This window comes from Anopheles arabiensis, chromosome 3 (assembly GCF_016920715.1).
Source record: "Anopheles arabiensis isolate DONGOLA chromosome 3, AaraD3, whole genome shotgun sequence".
NCBI classification, from domain to species: domain Eukaryota; kingdom Metazoa; phylum Arthropoda; class Insecta; order Diptera; family Culicidae; genus Anopheles; species Anopheles arabiensis.
This window is the reverse complement of record NC_053518.1, coordinates 78,218,829-78,234,079: the sequence shown is the minus strand read 5'-3', so window position 1 is coordinate 78,234,079 and position 15,251 is coordinate 78,218,829. Positions and strand designations below refer to the sequence as shown.

Here is a 15,251-nt window from a genome sequence, read left to right as displayed (position 1 = left end):
CAAGTGGGTTAGGAATTGTACTTCAAGGAGCTTGTTTTTGTTTGAAAGGGATTTGTTTGAGTTTGTTGTCACTGGTCAAACTAGTTGGCAGGCACAACTTTTACGGATTGGGGATGGGTGCCTGTGTGCCTTTTTTCGGATGCCATTTGCTGGGGTGGTTTTATTGTGTCGGTAGCGATCGTGGCCATACAGGCCACGTATGTCTTTTACGTTTAAATTCGTAAAATCGTAAAATATAGCGTAATAGATTGGTGAGATCTTTGATTTTTAAGTATAAGCAAGATTTTTTAGTGTTAAATAAATGATTTAAGACTCTCCGATCTCGATCTTGATTAAGTACAAATGAGAACGCTTGATGTTAAATATATAAGGAAAAAATCAACCTTAATGTCATCATTTTCATCAAAAGCCAAGCAAAAAAAAACAAGACGAAAAAAACATAACCAATGTTCAGTAGTTATTTTCAAGTTGTATTTTAAAGTTCAAAATAAATTTCCTTTTCTTGGGAACATTTTCTAGCATTCACATTGTTTAAACTAGTCATAAATTAGCACGTGCCTTAATATCGATACATTGCTCTCGGATATCTTATCTCACTAAAGGAACGCTTCTGACGTGTCGCTCTGTCGCGTCAGAGAAGCTTCCACTAATCTAGGGTGTAGGTGAATTTAAAACCGATCGAAGGGGAAGGAACCAATTATACATCCGTGGGGAAAATGGAAGCGTGCAGATGGGTTTTGATTTAAATTATTTTAATATCTAAGCAGTAGACGACTAACAGTTCTAGTAGTTATAGTTGTAGTAGTAGTTGCAGTACTAGTAGTAGTAGTAGTAGTAGTAGTAATAGAAGTAATTAAATCGCACTCATACAATCTCACACTCACACGCACTACAAATCTAGCAAAAGTCGCGTTCACATGCACCACAACGCCTAATCACATAACAGGTATTTCGTTTCTTGGGCTCCTTTTTCTGTCGCCGCATCCTAATCTCGCCGCACTTGTTGCACTGCGTCTAACCTTCCAATTCGAGTTTAATTCCATAACAGAGCGAGTGAGAGATTCGATTTGCTACTATACACAGCTGATGCAGGTTGTTTTTTTTTTGTCGCATTTTCATTATTTAATTTTACTTTACTATTAACAAAATTAAGAAAATATCGATTCGGGCATTGAACTCTAAAACGGTATCAAACAAAACAGATCGTACCTACACACGAACACACGAAATTGCGCTAGCTACTGTTAGCTCTATACATCTATGCACAGCGTGAAAATAGAAAAAAAGGAAAACTTTTCTTCTTTGCTGATATGTTACACACAGTAAAGGACGAATGATTGGATTCAATTTCATTTAGCCGTAAGTTTAATTAGATCGTTCGCCTCGACGCCACCGTGCAGAAACCTTTCGCTTATATAAGAAGCCTCAGCATATAATTGAATAATGCAACAGCAGCCTTGGCTGCTCTGATTTACACCTTGACGGGGCAGCCAGTGCAAGGGTAGGGAATGGAAATTGATTATCGTATTACGCTTCTGTCGCACGGTCATTCGTCTTTCGCCCGAGCCGGCCCCGCATATCGACAGGGGACAGTGATTAATTTGCATTGCTCACACACAGGCACACACACACACAAACACAAACACAGGCCATGTCACGTTATCGTGCGCGCCATTATGGTTGCTCGGTCCCGATCGGGCCCAATCGAGAGCCGTTGTTGTCGGTTGACACGTGTTGCACTCCCCAGGGCCCAGTCCGAAAAAAGGGGGAGGCAACTGGCAGTAATGCGCTCCGCGCAGGGCTTCTTTCCCCGCGATGCAGGCGAAGCGATTACGCCATTTTTCTTTTGCGCCCTTTTGAGTGCAGTACCGCAAAGCGACGCGTAATCGACACCCCACTTTGCTGTTTGCTATTGCTGCTGCTGCTGTCGTTTGCCCTTCGTTGTACGTGAAATGGCGGCGGCGGCGGCGACAGCCCGTTGAGGGTAATCATGGCTGCCTTTGTGTTTTCTTTTCTGTTTAGCCTTCTCCCCCTCCTGCTCAATGCGAAACGAGTAAGGCTTCACTGTTGCGGTGTGCGTTCGTGCTTGGTGAGCTGCAGTGGCAGCCCCGCACCGGACGAGGAATCGGTCAGGGCGGCCACGGAGCTGGAGCGCCGCCGGCGGCGATGCCGTGAGCTGCCGCCGTTCGTGGTGCGGTTCGCGTCACTCTGCCCTTCCGTCTGCTGCTGCTGCTGCTCGTCGTTCGAATCGTCCTCGTGCACGTTGATCTCCTCGTCGGAATCGTCGCTCGGCGGTGGGCTGGCCGAGTCCAGGTTGGACGAGCCGGTCGTGGCCGCGTACGACCGGGACAGGCCGGCAAAGAGGGCGGCCGCCGACGTCGGCACGAGCGACCGGAACGCGCTGTGCTCACCGCCCATTAATAATGGAGTTGATGCTGTGACTAATGATTGTGCTGCCTGGGCCGCTGCCACCGCTGCCGCCGCCTGGGCTCCCAGGGCTTGGGCCGCGGCCTGTGCCGCCGCCTGGGCTTGGGCCGCCGGCGAGGTGGCCGGCGGGTTGGCATGCAGCTGGTGCGCCCCGTGATGCCCCGGATGGTGCGGGTGGTGATGGGGGTGAGGGGCTCCCGCCAGCTGGCCGCCGGTCGATGGGCTGCCGCCCGGATGCGCGCTGGCTCCCTGGTGAAAGTGGTGCGAATGTAGCGCATGATGGTGCGGATGGGTGAGCGGATGGTGCGGATGGTGGTGGTGGTGCGCATGGTGCGGCAGGTGCACACCCGCCAGATGGGGGGGAAGATGGTGGTGATGGGGAGGGGCGGCCGCACCGCCCGGGGAACCGGAGGAAGGCGCTAGCTGGGCCGACGGGCTCGTGCCGGGCGGCTGCGATCCGGCCGTTGGCGGCTGCTGCTGCTGCTGCTGCGGCGGCGGCGGCGGCGGCGGCGGGGAGCCAGGGGTGAAAGCGGAACTTGCCGTTCCCGCCGCCGCAGCTGCCCGGGTGGTCGGCGAGGTGGACCTTTTTAAAAGATTCATTCTTTGATGACGTCGCCATTTCGCCCGTCTGTTGGAAAACCAAACCTAGTAGTTCAAGTTATAAGTATATTAGCTCAAACACTTATAGCTAAGCGCGAAAAATTTCCTCGGCCCGGGTGGTCGATTCGGTTGGGCCGCCGGGCAAATGCCCAATGTTTGATTTGAAGGTTAGGCGAACGCGGAAGGGTTAAGGCCGGAGTGTTGGACTTGCGCGGGACCGAATGCGACCATGCGGCCGCAGTTTGCGGGCCGGAAGTGTTAAGGAAATTTTTCCATTCCCCAGTGGCGTGATAGTTACCTGTACGCGGGCTTCACTGAGGGAGGTGCGGGACGCTAGCCGCTCACGGGTGCTAACGCAAGGGTAGTGCGACTTGTCGAACTCCTTCTCGAGCTCCTCTAGCTGTTCCGGGCTGAAGGTGGTGCGGTTACGTCTAAACTTTGGTTGATCGCCGTCCAGGCTGTTGGAGTCTTCGCCCTCAATGTCTGTTGTGAGGGAAGAGATCCGGGTTTCAAATACATCATGAGTACATCAATTCGGAGAGATATATTGGGAAATCACATCAGACGATGTTTTGCGGGAAGTACCTACCGATTAATCGATTCCCATCCGGAGATCCAAGGGTCTCGTGCGACCCAGAACCGGGAGATCCGATCGTGCCGGGTGTTGTGCTGCCACCGGGCTGTGACATGTTGGGCATTCCCTGCCCGGGAGACCACAGATGGGTTGGAGTAGGCCATGGGAACCCTCCGTATGGTGGTGGTGGATAGAGACCATAGCCTGCTGCTCTGGCAAACTCGGCTGCCGCCCGCTCAGCCGCTCGGTTGCGCAGGATGCGATTGATGGAGGATACGGACGGGGCGGTCGCATTCGTACAGACACCTAAACCAAGAAAGCAATAGACAAAATGAGGTAGGTTGAGGATTAGTTAAGCATGTTTCCAACAAGTTTGATGGCTTCATTTGATGGGCAATTTCAGGTTGGTTCTAATCCCGGCTGCCCCACACTGCTCGAAAGTCCTTTTCTTGACGGAAGTCCAAAAACCACTTGTCAAACTTGCTGCTGTCTCGGATCGGATGGCGGCCAGAGGGACCAACGAGTTTTCGCTACGGTTCTTTAACATTCCGCGTGCCACGATCGCTGGAATTTCGGAACATCTTCCAGCCCGGCCACCGGTGGTAGCGAGCTGCCCGCTGTCAAGTGGTCGTTGAGATTTCAATTTCGTGAACCCGCCGGTGCGCGTTACCGAGAAATGAAGCTTAAGAATTTATTCATCCCTCCCGCCGTGGCATGCGCTTGGTGGCAGCCAGACAGGATCGATTTCACAGCCAAACTTTGGTGAGCGTTTACTTTTCGGGAAGGAAGGTTATCTGAACTGAAGACTTTATCCAACAAGTCAGTGACAGTTGCCAGTATCATAATCGGGCAGAACTGAAAGACCCTTAAGCGATGCGAGCGATACAACGGTGGTCCGAGTGCGTTCGTCGCTTTGACAGCGATTATCGGAACGGACAGGCGGGAAAATGAAATCTCCTCCGTGAGACGATTCCACTGACGCCCCATCTCATGTCCGGGGCTACTGCACCGCGGGAAGCCTTGCCGATGCTTTTGTGCGTTAGAGTGAAGGAGAGGAGATGCTTGGGATCAGCTTAAATATGCCCTTCAATCGGAAAGCCGTCAACAATTTACCAAACGAAGGTAACTACATCTCGGAGGAGATACTTCAACACATAAAAGGGTGTCCAAAAAGGTGGAAAGGGGAGCAAACAAACTCACGACTCGCTCGTCGATGAGGCGTAAGATGAGCTATATCCGAATGTAAACAAGAACTTTTACACACCAAATTAGGCATTCCGGAGGGAATCCGTTCGAGCCGTAGTGGGGTGCCGAGTTCGAAGAATCTTTCCACTGGCGATGCCCCTACGCCCCGAGACGAACCAGTTCAGCAAAGGTCAGGCATCTGGTAGGCCAAAGCTTCTTTTTTTGCACTCGTGTGGTCTTGAACACATTGGAGCTGGAGATTTGGCTGGATCCTTTAGCTTGGATGTTCGTACATGCATACGTACCCGAAAGCACGACAGCGGAAAGGAAGCCGTTTCTCCGGCGAGCTGGCGAAGCTCGGTGGCATTAAGATATTTTTCTAAGTATTATCCGAACCACTGGGCACGTGATTATAATATGACACTTTTAACACATTCTTTTGTTTCGCTTTGTGCAGACTTTGGCAGGCATCTTGTGCCTGGCCGCAAACTTCCGTGCTCTGTGGTTGTGGTTAGGTTATGGACTGGGTCTGGTTAGAGGCTCGTTTCTTCGCTTTCGAGAAAGCTTTCATAACGAGGTTACGCATATAAAGAGGGTAAGATGTCCTTGAAGATGTAAAAATAGGGCATAACAAATCTTTGCTGACGTATGTTTGATATAAAAACAACAAGCACTATGGAAATAAAAAACTTGAGGTAGTGGGACATTAATAGAATTGATCATTATTGATTTGATGGTCTTATTTTACTCCAAGAATCTGTTCTTGAATGTTGATTCATTTTTGAATGCATTTCCGATCTTATTCTACATCTGGTTATTATAAACCGCATCTGTTTGACCCAATTCCGTCTACATCTAGTCTTAACTTCGCGTTTCTTGGGAAGATCTTCTGGAATAAATCACAATTTGTCAGTCACATTTTCGGATCCCTATGATCGTCGCTCGGAAATGAACCAACCGAACACAAAACATTGTAGAAAAAGGGGCCTGTACGGATCACTTTTATCAGCCCATTTCATCGTCCAATTAATACCCGATCAGCGAACGGATCCGACCTGCTGCGTGTGCGCTTGCCGCCAGCGTTTGCCCGGGAAGGGAAGTCAAGAGGATCGCTTACTGGGCTGGAGATGATTTGCGAGATTGTTGCTAAGCATATTTACTCCCTCGGTCTATCGGTTCGTGCAAGCTCCCATCCTTTTCCCCTTCCTTCGTGCCGTGTCCATCGGCGCTCGATACCATCTCGAACCGTGTTTGTGCCGTTTAGCCGTTTATGTACCAACAACCATCACCCGTACCGGGGTGGTGCTGAGTCACGATGGTAAACTGGCGTGGCGTTGAGGAGTTGTTCCTAGTCACCGTAGGAAGATCGTAGAAAGGGTGCACAAGGGAGAAAGGGAGAGAGCGCGGACCAAACAAAACAGAATGGTAGCAAAACGCATTGCGGGGCAGCCGCGCGCAGGAGCTACACCGGAATGTGTGTGTGCCTGTGTTGTGTTGGGTGAGCAATTGACGCCTTCGAACCTGAGGCGGTCCCGCTAACATACCTCACGCAGTGGCCGAACGAGCGCTGGGTAGGTTGAACCGATGTTCGGTGAATTTTTCGGAACACCGAAACCGAAACCCGGGGCCAAACATTTAACCATCAATCATTCCGGAGTTTCGCACCCGCCGCAAGGCACATACACACACGCATACGGGGTGCACGGGGAGGTTTCGAGAGCCAACCCGTCTGGACGCAACCGAAACCGCGATCGCGTAATAATAGTTTATCTGCACTGAAGTGGAAGTATTATCATCAAAATATTGTTATTGTTGTGTTATTGATTAAGTTTTCTCTTTCCTTTCTCTCTCTCTCTCTCTCTGTCCCTCAGACTTCCTTTCTGTCTCGATGCTCGATACAAATGAGCCTGCGCGGTAAAAGAAAATCCAGTGAGCACGAAACCGAACCCATCCTCAGGTACGACCGTTCCCATCCCGGTCGAAGCCGCCGTCACTTTTGTTACCGTCCCGGCGCGTCTTGAAGCACTCTGAAGGGCTTTTTTCTGTACCATTGTGCCACTATTGAATAAGGCAACGGGGTGAAGGAGCCGGGTTTTGAAACGCTCTTCTTGCCTCCGCACTGTGGGCTTCACTCGCCGGGGTTGACGGTTGACGGAAGATCGCCGCAGCAGCAGCAGTAGCGGCACCCGGCATTCAGACGAAACCGTTTACCTCAAAACTGTGTAATTAATCCATTTCCAAATAATCGTAACCGGGTTCGGTGCCCACTGGGACCCTGGGGGCGATGAAATCTTTTTTGGCGGGCCTGCCTCCCGTGTTTGCGTGTTTGTTGCGTGCGGGAGTAATGGTGCGCATTCGAAATGATTCGAGACGCACCGATCGATCGTGGTAGGTACTATTGGTAGGTTCTATCGCACGACAGTTAACTGACAGCTGAGTTTCACCGACTTTTGAAGATTTCTTTTTTTTGGGAGGTCGTATTGGGGGGAATTGTGAAGTTTTTGAGTGTTTATTCAGCCCATAGATTGTGCACGAAACTATTTCTCCAACTACGTAAGGCTTCTACGCCGGTAGAAGTGGTGCTGTCATCATTTTAACCTTTGCAGGTAAGATTTTATTTCGATGCGGATGACGAAATGTCAATTAACATGAAGGGACTTCCTGGAGGAAGCGGACAATTTAGGAGATTATCAATAACAAAATTTAGGAGCATTATGTTTGCATTATCTTTTGTTAATTGAAATCAAAACCCCAACATAAGACATTCTCATTTCAAACTATTCTTTCTGGATACAAGAAATCAGAATTGAAGTAGTAACCAGCCTTAAGCTTTCCAGATAAGTATTCCAAAGATAAGGGATTGATAGGTTTTAGAGCCAGATGTTCGGAATCACATTTAACTCATCATAACTCAGAACACTGGGTTCATACAAACACTGAGCAACAGCATCCATTACCTTCCTATCAGTGCTCCAAGGTTTTGTAATGGAGTTAGTGTTAAACGATTTTTCAGTTGCGAAACAATAATAGCAAATAAAAGATCGCTAAACTAACACCACCGCATTTCCTTTCCTGTTTTTATTCCCCTTACAAAAGACAAACACCAAAAACGGGGTTGACTCCTCGGCATCGCCACTCCACTCCTGTACTAAGTGGATCAAACATTCCCCAAGGTCCCGTAATTAATTCAGTGCTTTATTAGAGATTTTATGGAACGAGCGGTCATAAAAGTTGAAACTTTTACGATCGGGTTTGCGATCGGTTTTCGTGTGCTGGCGGGAACACCAGCATTCCTGAACGGTTCACTTTTTTTCGGTCCGGATGGCCTTGAATGGAGCAAGACCACGCCGTTCAAAGTTTTGGTTTTTATCTGACGCTGGAGCTTAGCTTTCGGGTGCCTTACATTCGATTGACACCGGACAGCTTAGAATGCAATGGGGTTGGGATTCTGTGCCGATACGAAGTTTGCCGTGACGATCAAAGTGAAGTTGTCCATAAACAGGATGTCCAAAAAAAAATCGGCAAATTTTACAGCGAATTTCCGAAGTATCGCTGGAATAGATGCAAGACATAAAGCACAGTTCAAGGACCTGCCGACAATTTTACAGACCTAAGAACTTGTTTCTTTGTTTTTACGACGGTAGCCCAAACAGCTCAAGTTTGCGTTTGAAAAATGAAAACGGCTCATAATCTGTGGGCATTCTGGTGCCCAATATACATGTTCCTTTATTTAATCGATCCCCAATGTCTAGTCTTCATAGCGTCACTGTGGTTAGCATAGGTCTTCCAAATTCTAAAGACTATAGACGCCAGCATTTTTATGACCCCAGAATCAAATTGGCTTTGGGAACAGTACCGGTTTCCGAGAGCCCGGAGCACCGACACTGGCTATTTTTACGATCACAAAAGTCCATTATCGAAACGATGATTCCGTGGAAGGTTTTGGAGCAGGCTACGACGTTTACGACCACGAAATAGTATACCGAAATGGGCTGCATTGTCCTTACCGTCGTAAAATTACGGCTGGCGTAGCGTGGACTTTGTCCCCACGCTAATCCTTTTTACTGACCGTCGCTCGTTCGGTCTAAAGGGGTTCCGATAGGTTCGATTGCTCACGATGCTTACGGCTAGTCGTGCGGGAACGAACGTATCGTCCCTGATCGTACAATTGCAATCTCGTGCTGACGCTAAGAAGCGAACTAGTGGAACCCATTTCTCAGGCGCATACACCCAGAACCTCATTCCATACGCGGTGACGGTGCAGCAATAAATCTTTCTCCAGGTTCTTGCACAAAAACAGTATCAACCGTGTGGCCGTAGTGGCCGTACTGGATCGCGATAGTGATCTCAATAGCGGATACGTCTGGATTGGCGCCGTAGAAGCAGGGGTGGGGAACAGCTTTCAGCAAACCACATCGTGTATCGGCTAGACTCCGGTGTTGTTGCTGCTGTTGGTATTTGCATACATTTTCCACCCAATAAGCACGAAGGCAGGCACACCATCGATCGATCGATCGAAACCCGCACAAACGATCGGACGCTTTCGGAACGGTCGGATAATGAGTTTCCCTACTCTCCGCCAAGCTAGTTGCCCAATGGTAAATGGACACATTTTGCCGCCGTTTGTAGATAAAGCCATAACGGCCGTACCGGCCGGTCGCCTGGTGGCTTGGGCAGCAGCACCACTAATTAGAGAACTATTCGGCTCACCGCCTTTTCTTATGAATATTGTCACCTCATCTCACGTGGGAGCACGACTTTCGCGGACTGGATTGATAGGGATAGTTTGTGTTTTAATGATCGGACTCGATCAGTGGCGAAAATTGGCCCCGCGAAGCCTTGTCGAACGACACATTCGCCCGGCGCTCATTGGCTTCCTCAGCAGCAGAGCTGTAAAACGGGCAGCAGCAGAGGGTTAATTTGATGATCAATTTGGGATTGATCGATGTCGTCAAATTTCCCGTTTTAGTGGGCGCTGCTTTCCCAGTTTTTTTCGTGGATTGTGTTTTTATGGAGAGTAAGTTAGGAACGAAACACAAACAAACAAAAAACCCCGATTCATTTGGACACGCATCGAGACTTTGGATGTTAATGATTATGATGCCGTTGTGTCATTGGGCTAAGCTGATAATATGTAGATCTCATTGGAAAGGATATGTGAATATGATGTGAAAGGTTTCAATATCCAGTATGTTGTGTAATATTCAACATTAATGTTAGTTCCAGAGAGCACTCAATATCTTTAATAAAAAAATCCTAACACTCAAAATTAGTGTGCATAATATCTTAATCTACGCTTACTCCAAGCATTTGATCTCCAGCCGTCTTGTGACGTTCAGTAGACAACCGTCAAATTATGACATTATTCTTGAAAAGAAACAGAACATGCCCACGGCTAAGCTTCAACAGGAGACCTCCATTCCTTGCTTTCTTGCCTTACGCTTTAGACGGTGCCTGCAATCTCGGGCTTTGTGCGACCAGGCAGACCACCTTGCCCACATAAGGAGAACTTGCGCTGCGCCGTTTGATTTACGCGCCCTCCAAACTGCGCCATATCTTAATTCCTACCGCCCGAGCGTTGAGTGCACCCGAACCCGCATGCCCTCTAGGTGCGGTGTGCACGCGCGCACTCCGGGGGCACCATTTGTGATTCGCTTTAATTGATATTGCCTGTCCGGCCGGCGCTCATTAATGTCCCGCGTGTGTCACGAGCTAGGTGAAATTAGAAATGTAAATTCAATCTCGCCCACCGAAACGGGCGGACCAATTGCTAATTCACCGTACCGCGACAAGGGCTGTGCGAAATGTGTGCGGTGGGTTGAGCAATCTCACAGAAGAAAAAAAAACAGCCAACAGACACCATATATGTGAGTGAAGTGAGAAGGAGCTTGATGGAACCACTTTTACAGAGTGCACCGGTTTCGGTAGCGACATGCTGGTTCGCCATAACCGTTTGCTTTGACACAGAGCGAGCAGCAAGTGCAAGCAAGTTATCTACGGGAGAGACCGGGGTTAGGTTCAATTCGGAAGACTAGGATTTGTTTGGACCTATTCCGTCACAGCAAGCTATCGATTAAATCGTGTGCAATTACGTCCAAGTGAGAAGGGAAACACAATTTATTTCGAAGCAATTTTCAAAAAAAAAAAAAGAGAGATTTGAAGGTAACTATAATTGACATCCACGTCACTAGTTCTTAGTTTTTTTAGGTCAATCGGATAAAAAAGAACCATTTTTTAACACATTACCCGACACACCTTCACGCTTACGGGGCGGTATAATGTAAGGGTTTGAGTAATTGCTACCAAAACTGCATCTATCGGTGCTCCTCAGGTCGACAAATCGTTTGAAGCAGAATACATCAATATTTTAAGATTCCGTTTTGTACCTTTTGATGTACACCCCGAAGCGTACTGGTAAAAAATGGATTCCGGGATTAAAATATGAGCTCATCCGTCACGGTGTAAGTTATCGCAATGTAATTCCACTCCAAGAGTCTCCCCCAATCATGCCCGTAGCTGCAGTGCAGCGGAAGCACAAATTAAGTCTGCCATCTGCCACCGGTGGTTCATCTCATCATCAATAAATCACACCCGGATTTGCGATGCCGGCGATAAACCACGTGACCCAGCTACCTGTGCATCAACAAAAGCCAAAACTCCGACAAAACCGCTCGATTGATCCACGTACAGAAATATGGAGCATCTCCTCGGGGCGCTTCTTGGGTTTTTTTTTATCCATTTTGCGTCATGCATCTGTCAAAACCACATCAACCGTGGTAGAAGATGAGATTCTTCAAGGGGAAAACAAGAGCAAACTTGAAAAAAAAATCCCTCGCACACCGTATGTGGGGAGCAATTTTCCACCGGATAAGAAATATTGCACGTTCCCTTCGATCCAACTCGGTAATCGATGTTCGATAAAGTGCCTCCTCCCCTGCCAGTCGCATAAATCGGCCTGCCAACCAGCGAGCCTCCCGCTACGCACCACCACACGCCTGGGAATGTTGCGCGAGCGTTGCTTTATCTCCCGGTCCACGGTGTCGCCTCCGGTGCCGACGACTTGGCGATGGCGAGCCGAGATTAGCGCTGAACTGAGTCCGTGGGAGAGTGATGAAGATTTTTCCCACACCGACCACCGAGTCCCATACATGGTGTGTACGTGTGTGCGTGTGTGTGCGTGTATCTGTACTGCGCTAATGCATGTAAAATTGTGACAAATGTGAGAATTAAAGTTCATTATAATAAACGGGCATGCATAGATGGATAGGTTGGGATAGCAGCAGTAGCATTTGAAAGGAGCACTTCCATATCCGATATCGCATGTATGGTGTGCATTCGTGCGTATGTGTGATTGTGAGCGTGTATGTCTCTCTATTCCAACACGGCAAAACGTGACGTGTCATGTGGGTAAGCTACGGTGGGTCGTTGGAGATTTCCGGCCCCAGATTAATGGACCCGTGTATCAAGAGGCGCTCGAAGGGATTTAGGATAATCTTGGGGAGGATGGCGTGCGCTTCAGTATCTCGCCATACCATAGATTGATGGCGTGAACTACTTCGCACGGGCGTCGTTGGTGTCGGCAACCAAACGAGTTTTGTACGGGTAGAAGTTCATGGACAATTGTAGCCATTTCACAGTGTACACTTCTTCACGTGTGCTTTAATTAAAAAAGAATCAAGTCGTTCCCTTGCCGAGAACCGTCTTGGGTTTTAGTCACGATATCATGGGCTTGCTTTGCGCAGGAAATAAAGAGAAGAAATGTTAACCTTCTTTGGACCAGATTTGTCGCATGTTGCGAGTCGCGAATGCAGCCAAGATAAGCAGTACGACACGGTTTGGTGTGCCTGCAAAGCAGATACGCAGCAAGACTACATCGTACTGTACCTATACTTCTTGCGGATGTTGAGGTTTATCTGTGGCTTGCAATCGACACTCCAGCGTGATGGAAGATAACATATTACTAGCTTAATGTACCATTAGCGACATTGCTTGAAGGTCTGCAACTCAATGATGTGCATCGTGATTTAAATAGTTTCCAAAAAGGGTACACATATTGCTCAAAAACCTTTAGCTACAATCGAAGAAACTCCTACCGTTTGACTACTATCTACGTTCTAAAATACATAGCGAGTTTGATCGAGTAGCCACGACCGGTGCTTGACAACGGCCGGATCAAGTTACCCCTCATCACCCTCAAAACAATAATCGATCAGCACTAGCAAACAGAGATCCAGTTTAGGACTGTCGATTGATGGACCAATCCAATGGTAACACCTTTCCGATCCACACGATTGATTGAGTGAAACTATTCGTAATTATTTTGCACCCTTCCGTTCAACAGCTTTACCTAGAGCTTCTCTTCCCTAGGTGTGGGTTTGTTTTGAGACCCATCAGGCTTTTGAAGCAGAACTTCCAACGGTAAACACTTACCCGAAAGCAATCGTAACATATCGATCGCGTAATAACGCTGTAATCCCAGCATTGAGCCACTTGGAACAAGTCAGCAGATACGCAGCAAGCGGGATAGCTAGCCTCTCAATCATCGGACCTTGGTTCGTACGGGAGAGAGGATTTTGGAACCATATTTTCGTTGGCTGTTTGTACAAGCCGTAAAGGAAGTCAGCTTTTCGCTGAGCTCACCGAGCACTCGTGGACGAGGGTACCCCAATCCGCTACTCCCGGTGTGTTCGGTGGCGAGATCTTGCTATCGGGGTGTGTGTGTGTGCACCGGATTCAAGCTCGAGTAGGTCCAGGCTCGTCGAGTGGCGTATCGGGTCAATTGCGCACCTCTTAAGCAGGGCAATGTTTACCTTTACCGCTGAACCGGGGCGAGCTAAACTGGCTCCTTGAAGATTAAAAATAGATCATTCACTCTTGGCTGTACTGGGTTGTTCAGGTGAGATGGGCATTTGGATCGTGTACCAGCAAGCAAAAATAAAAAAGAGGGGTATGTGACGGTGTCCAACATTTGCCTGCACAAAGCACGCGGGCGCGTGTGTGTGTTGGAGTCTGAGAAGCGAATAAATTAATGTCCAAACAACAACGGCGCCATTCCTCTTACCGGGCGCACTGAACCCATGGACATGGTTTCGTTTGGATAAGATTACCCTTTTTCGTACCATTCCAGTGGTCCAGTGCGCTCCATTCGGGTGTGCACGCATGGGAACCTGCCCATCTCCAGTGGTACGATGGTACTAATCAACCCATCCACCTTCCACCGGGAAACCCGTTTTGGAGCTCGTGCTCTCGTTCGCGGCACGTACAACGTACAACGGGCGGAAAAGAAATTTATGATTCCAGGCACCGTAATCAGCTCCGCCGCAATAATCCATGCATCATCATCATCGTCATCTTGCCGGATAACGCACGGTATTTCATGCAAATGGAAGGCTGTGTCTACCTAGTGCACTATGGATCTACAGGAAGAGGCAGGCACGATTGCAATCATCACACGCCCATGGACATAATTCACCCTGCGCGGGACGTTTGGGTAACGATTGTGTTTTAATTAGAGCTGCTACACGACAGGTGAGTGCTGAGAAGCTGTACATGGTACTGTTTATCGCACAAAGGTATGCAGGCTGATATCTAAGATTAATTCCCCTGGCGTACCTGTGCGTTCTGCATGTTGTTATTTTCGACCGATTTTATCAATACTCATAACATTGCGGCTCCTTCGCGCATGCAATAAATCATCCAATTCGGACACATCATCGTCCCCTTTTCTGCGCCGGCCGGGCAGGTTGTTTTGTGAAAAACAACCTATTGATCGCTTTTCAAACCCGTTCAAAAGCGCAAGACAAATTACTTGCGCGCTCGGTTTGCTAAATCGCGCTCGCTACAATCACCAAGCAATCACCTTTGCGCCTCCGCCGCCGGTACGATCCGCCAACAATTCGTTCGAGGTGTTCCGTTCTTCCCGTTGCTCCATCCCGGTACCGGTCTTTCTGAGCTTTTCTTCGGTGTCATAATTACCTCCAGAGCGCTTTCGCTCGCTGTTGCTGGCCTATCAGGCCGGCCATCTAGTGGCGGCGAGAAGAAACACCGGCACCTGGTGCAGGGAGAATGTGTTAAATCAAACCCGTACTCATTCAATAAATCAATCGTTTATCATTACGTCTCGATCGTGTGGGGCTGGGGCGACCAGCTGGGAGGGAAACGCTCCAAGGCACCGTGTGTGGTTAGCGTCCCGACGAAACGATGCTGATCGTAATCGTTTCGCTTCCTTTTGGCTTTACAAGAGGGCGGCACACATCCCATAACCTCCACCCCGTGAGATGAGCTAAAGTGCGAGAAGTGCTGCAGTTTGCAGCAGCAGCCCAAAAGCAGCCCCACTCGCAGCGCATCATTAACCATCATCAACTGTGGTCGCGGTCGGTGTGCGGATTTGCTCCACTGTCGGCGGCAGCCAGGATGAGCCCTTGCAAGAAATTTGCATATCATTGCGAAAAGGAGGAGTTTGTGT

General features: G+C 48.7%; 1 protein-coding gene across 3 annotated transcripts in view; it reads right to left on the bottom strand.

Annotated features, from left to right (window-relative positions):
• Positions 1 to 449: 449 nt before the first annotated feature.
• The window catches only part of LOC120903804 (paired box protein Pax-7-like), a 49,315-nt gene continuing 34,513 nt past the window's right edge, over positions 450 to 15,251 (bottom strand). For 2 of the 3 annotated variants that reach the window (XM_040313414.1, XM_040313415.1), the window contains exons 5-7: positions 3,617 to 3,907; positions 3,326 to 3,510; positions 450 to 3,072 (exon numbers count right to left, since the gene is read on the bottom strand). In XM_040313414.1, coding sequence (XP_040169348.1) covers positions 2,062 to 3,072; positions 3,326 to 3,510; positions 3,617 to 3,907 — 1,487 coding nt within the window. In that variant the 3' untranslated portion in view covers positions 450 to 2,061. The remainder of the gene's footprint in view (positions 3,073 to 3,325; positions 3,511 to 3,616; positions 3,908 to 15,251) is intronic. The other variant, XM_040313417.1, reaches the window with a different exon arrangement.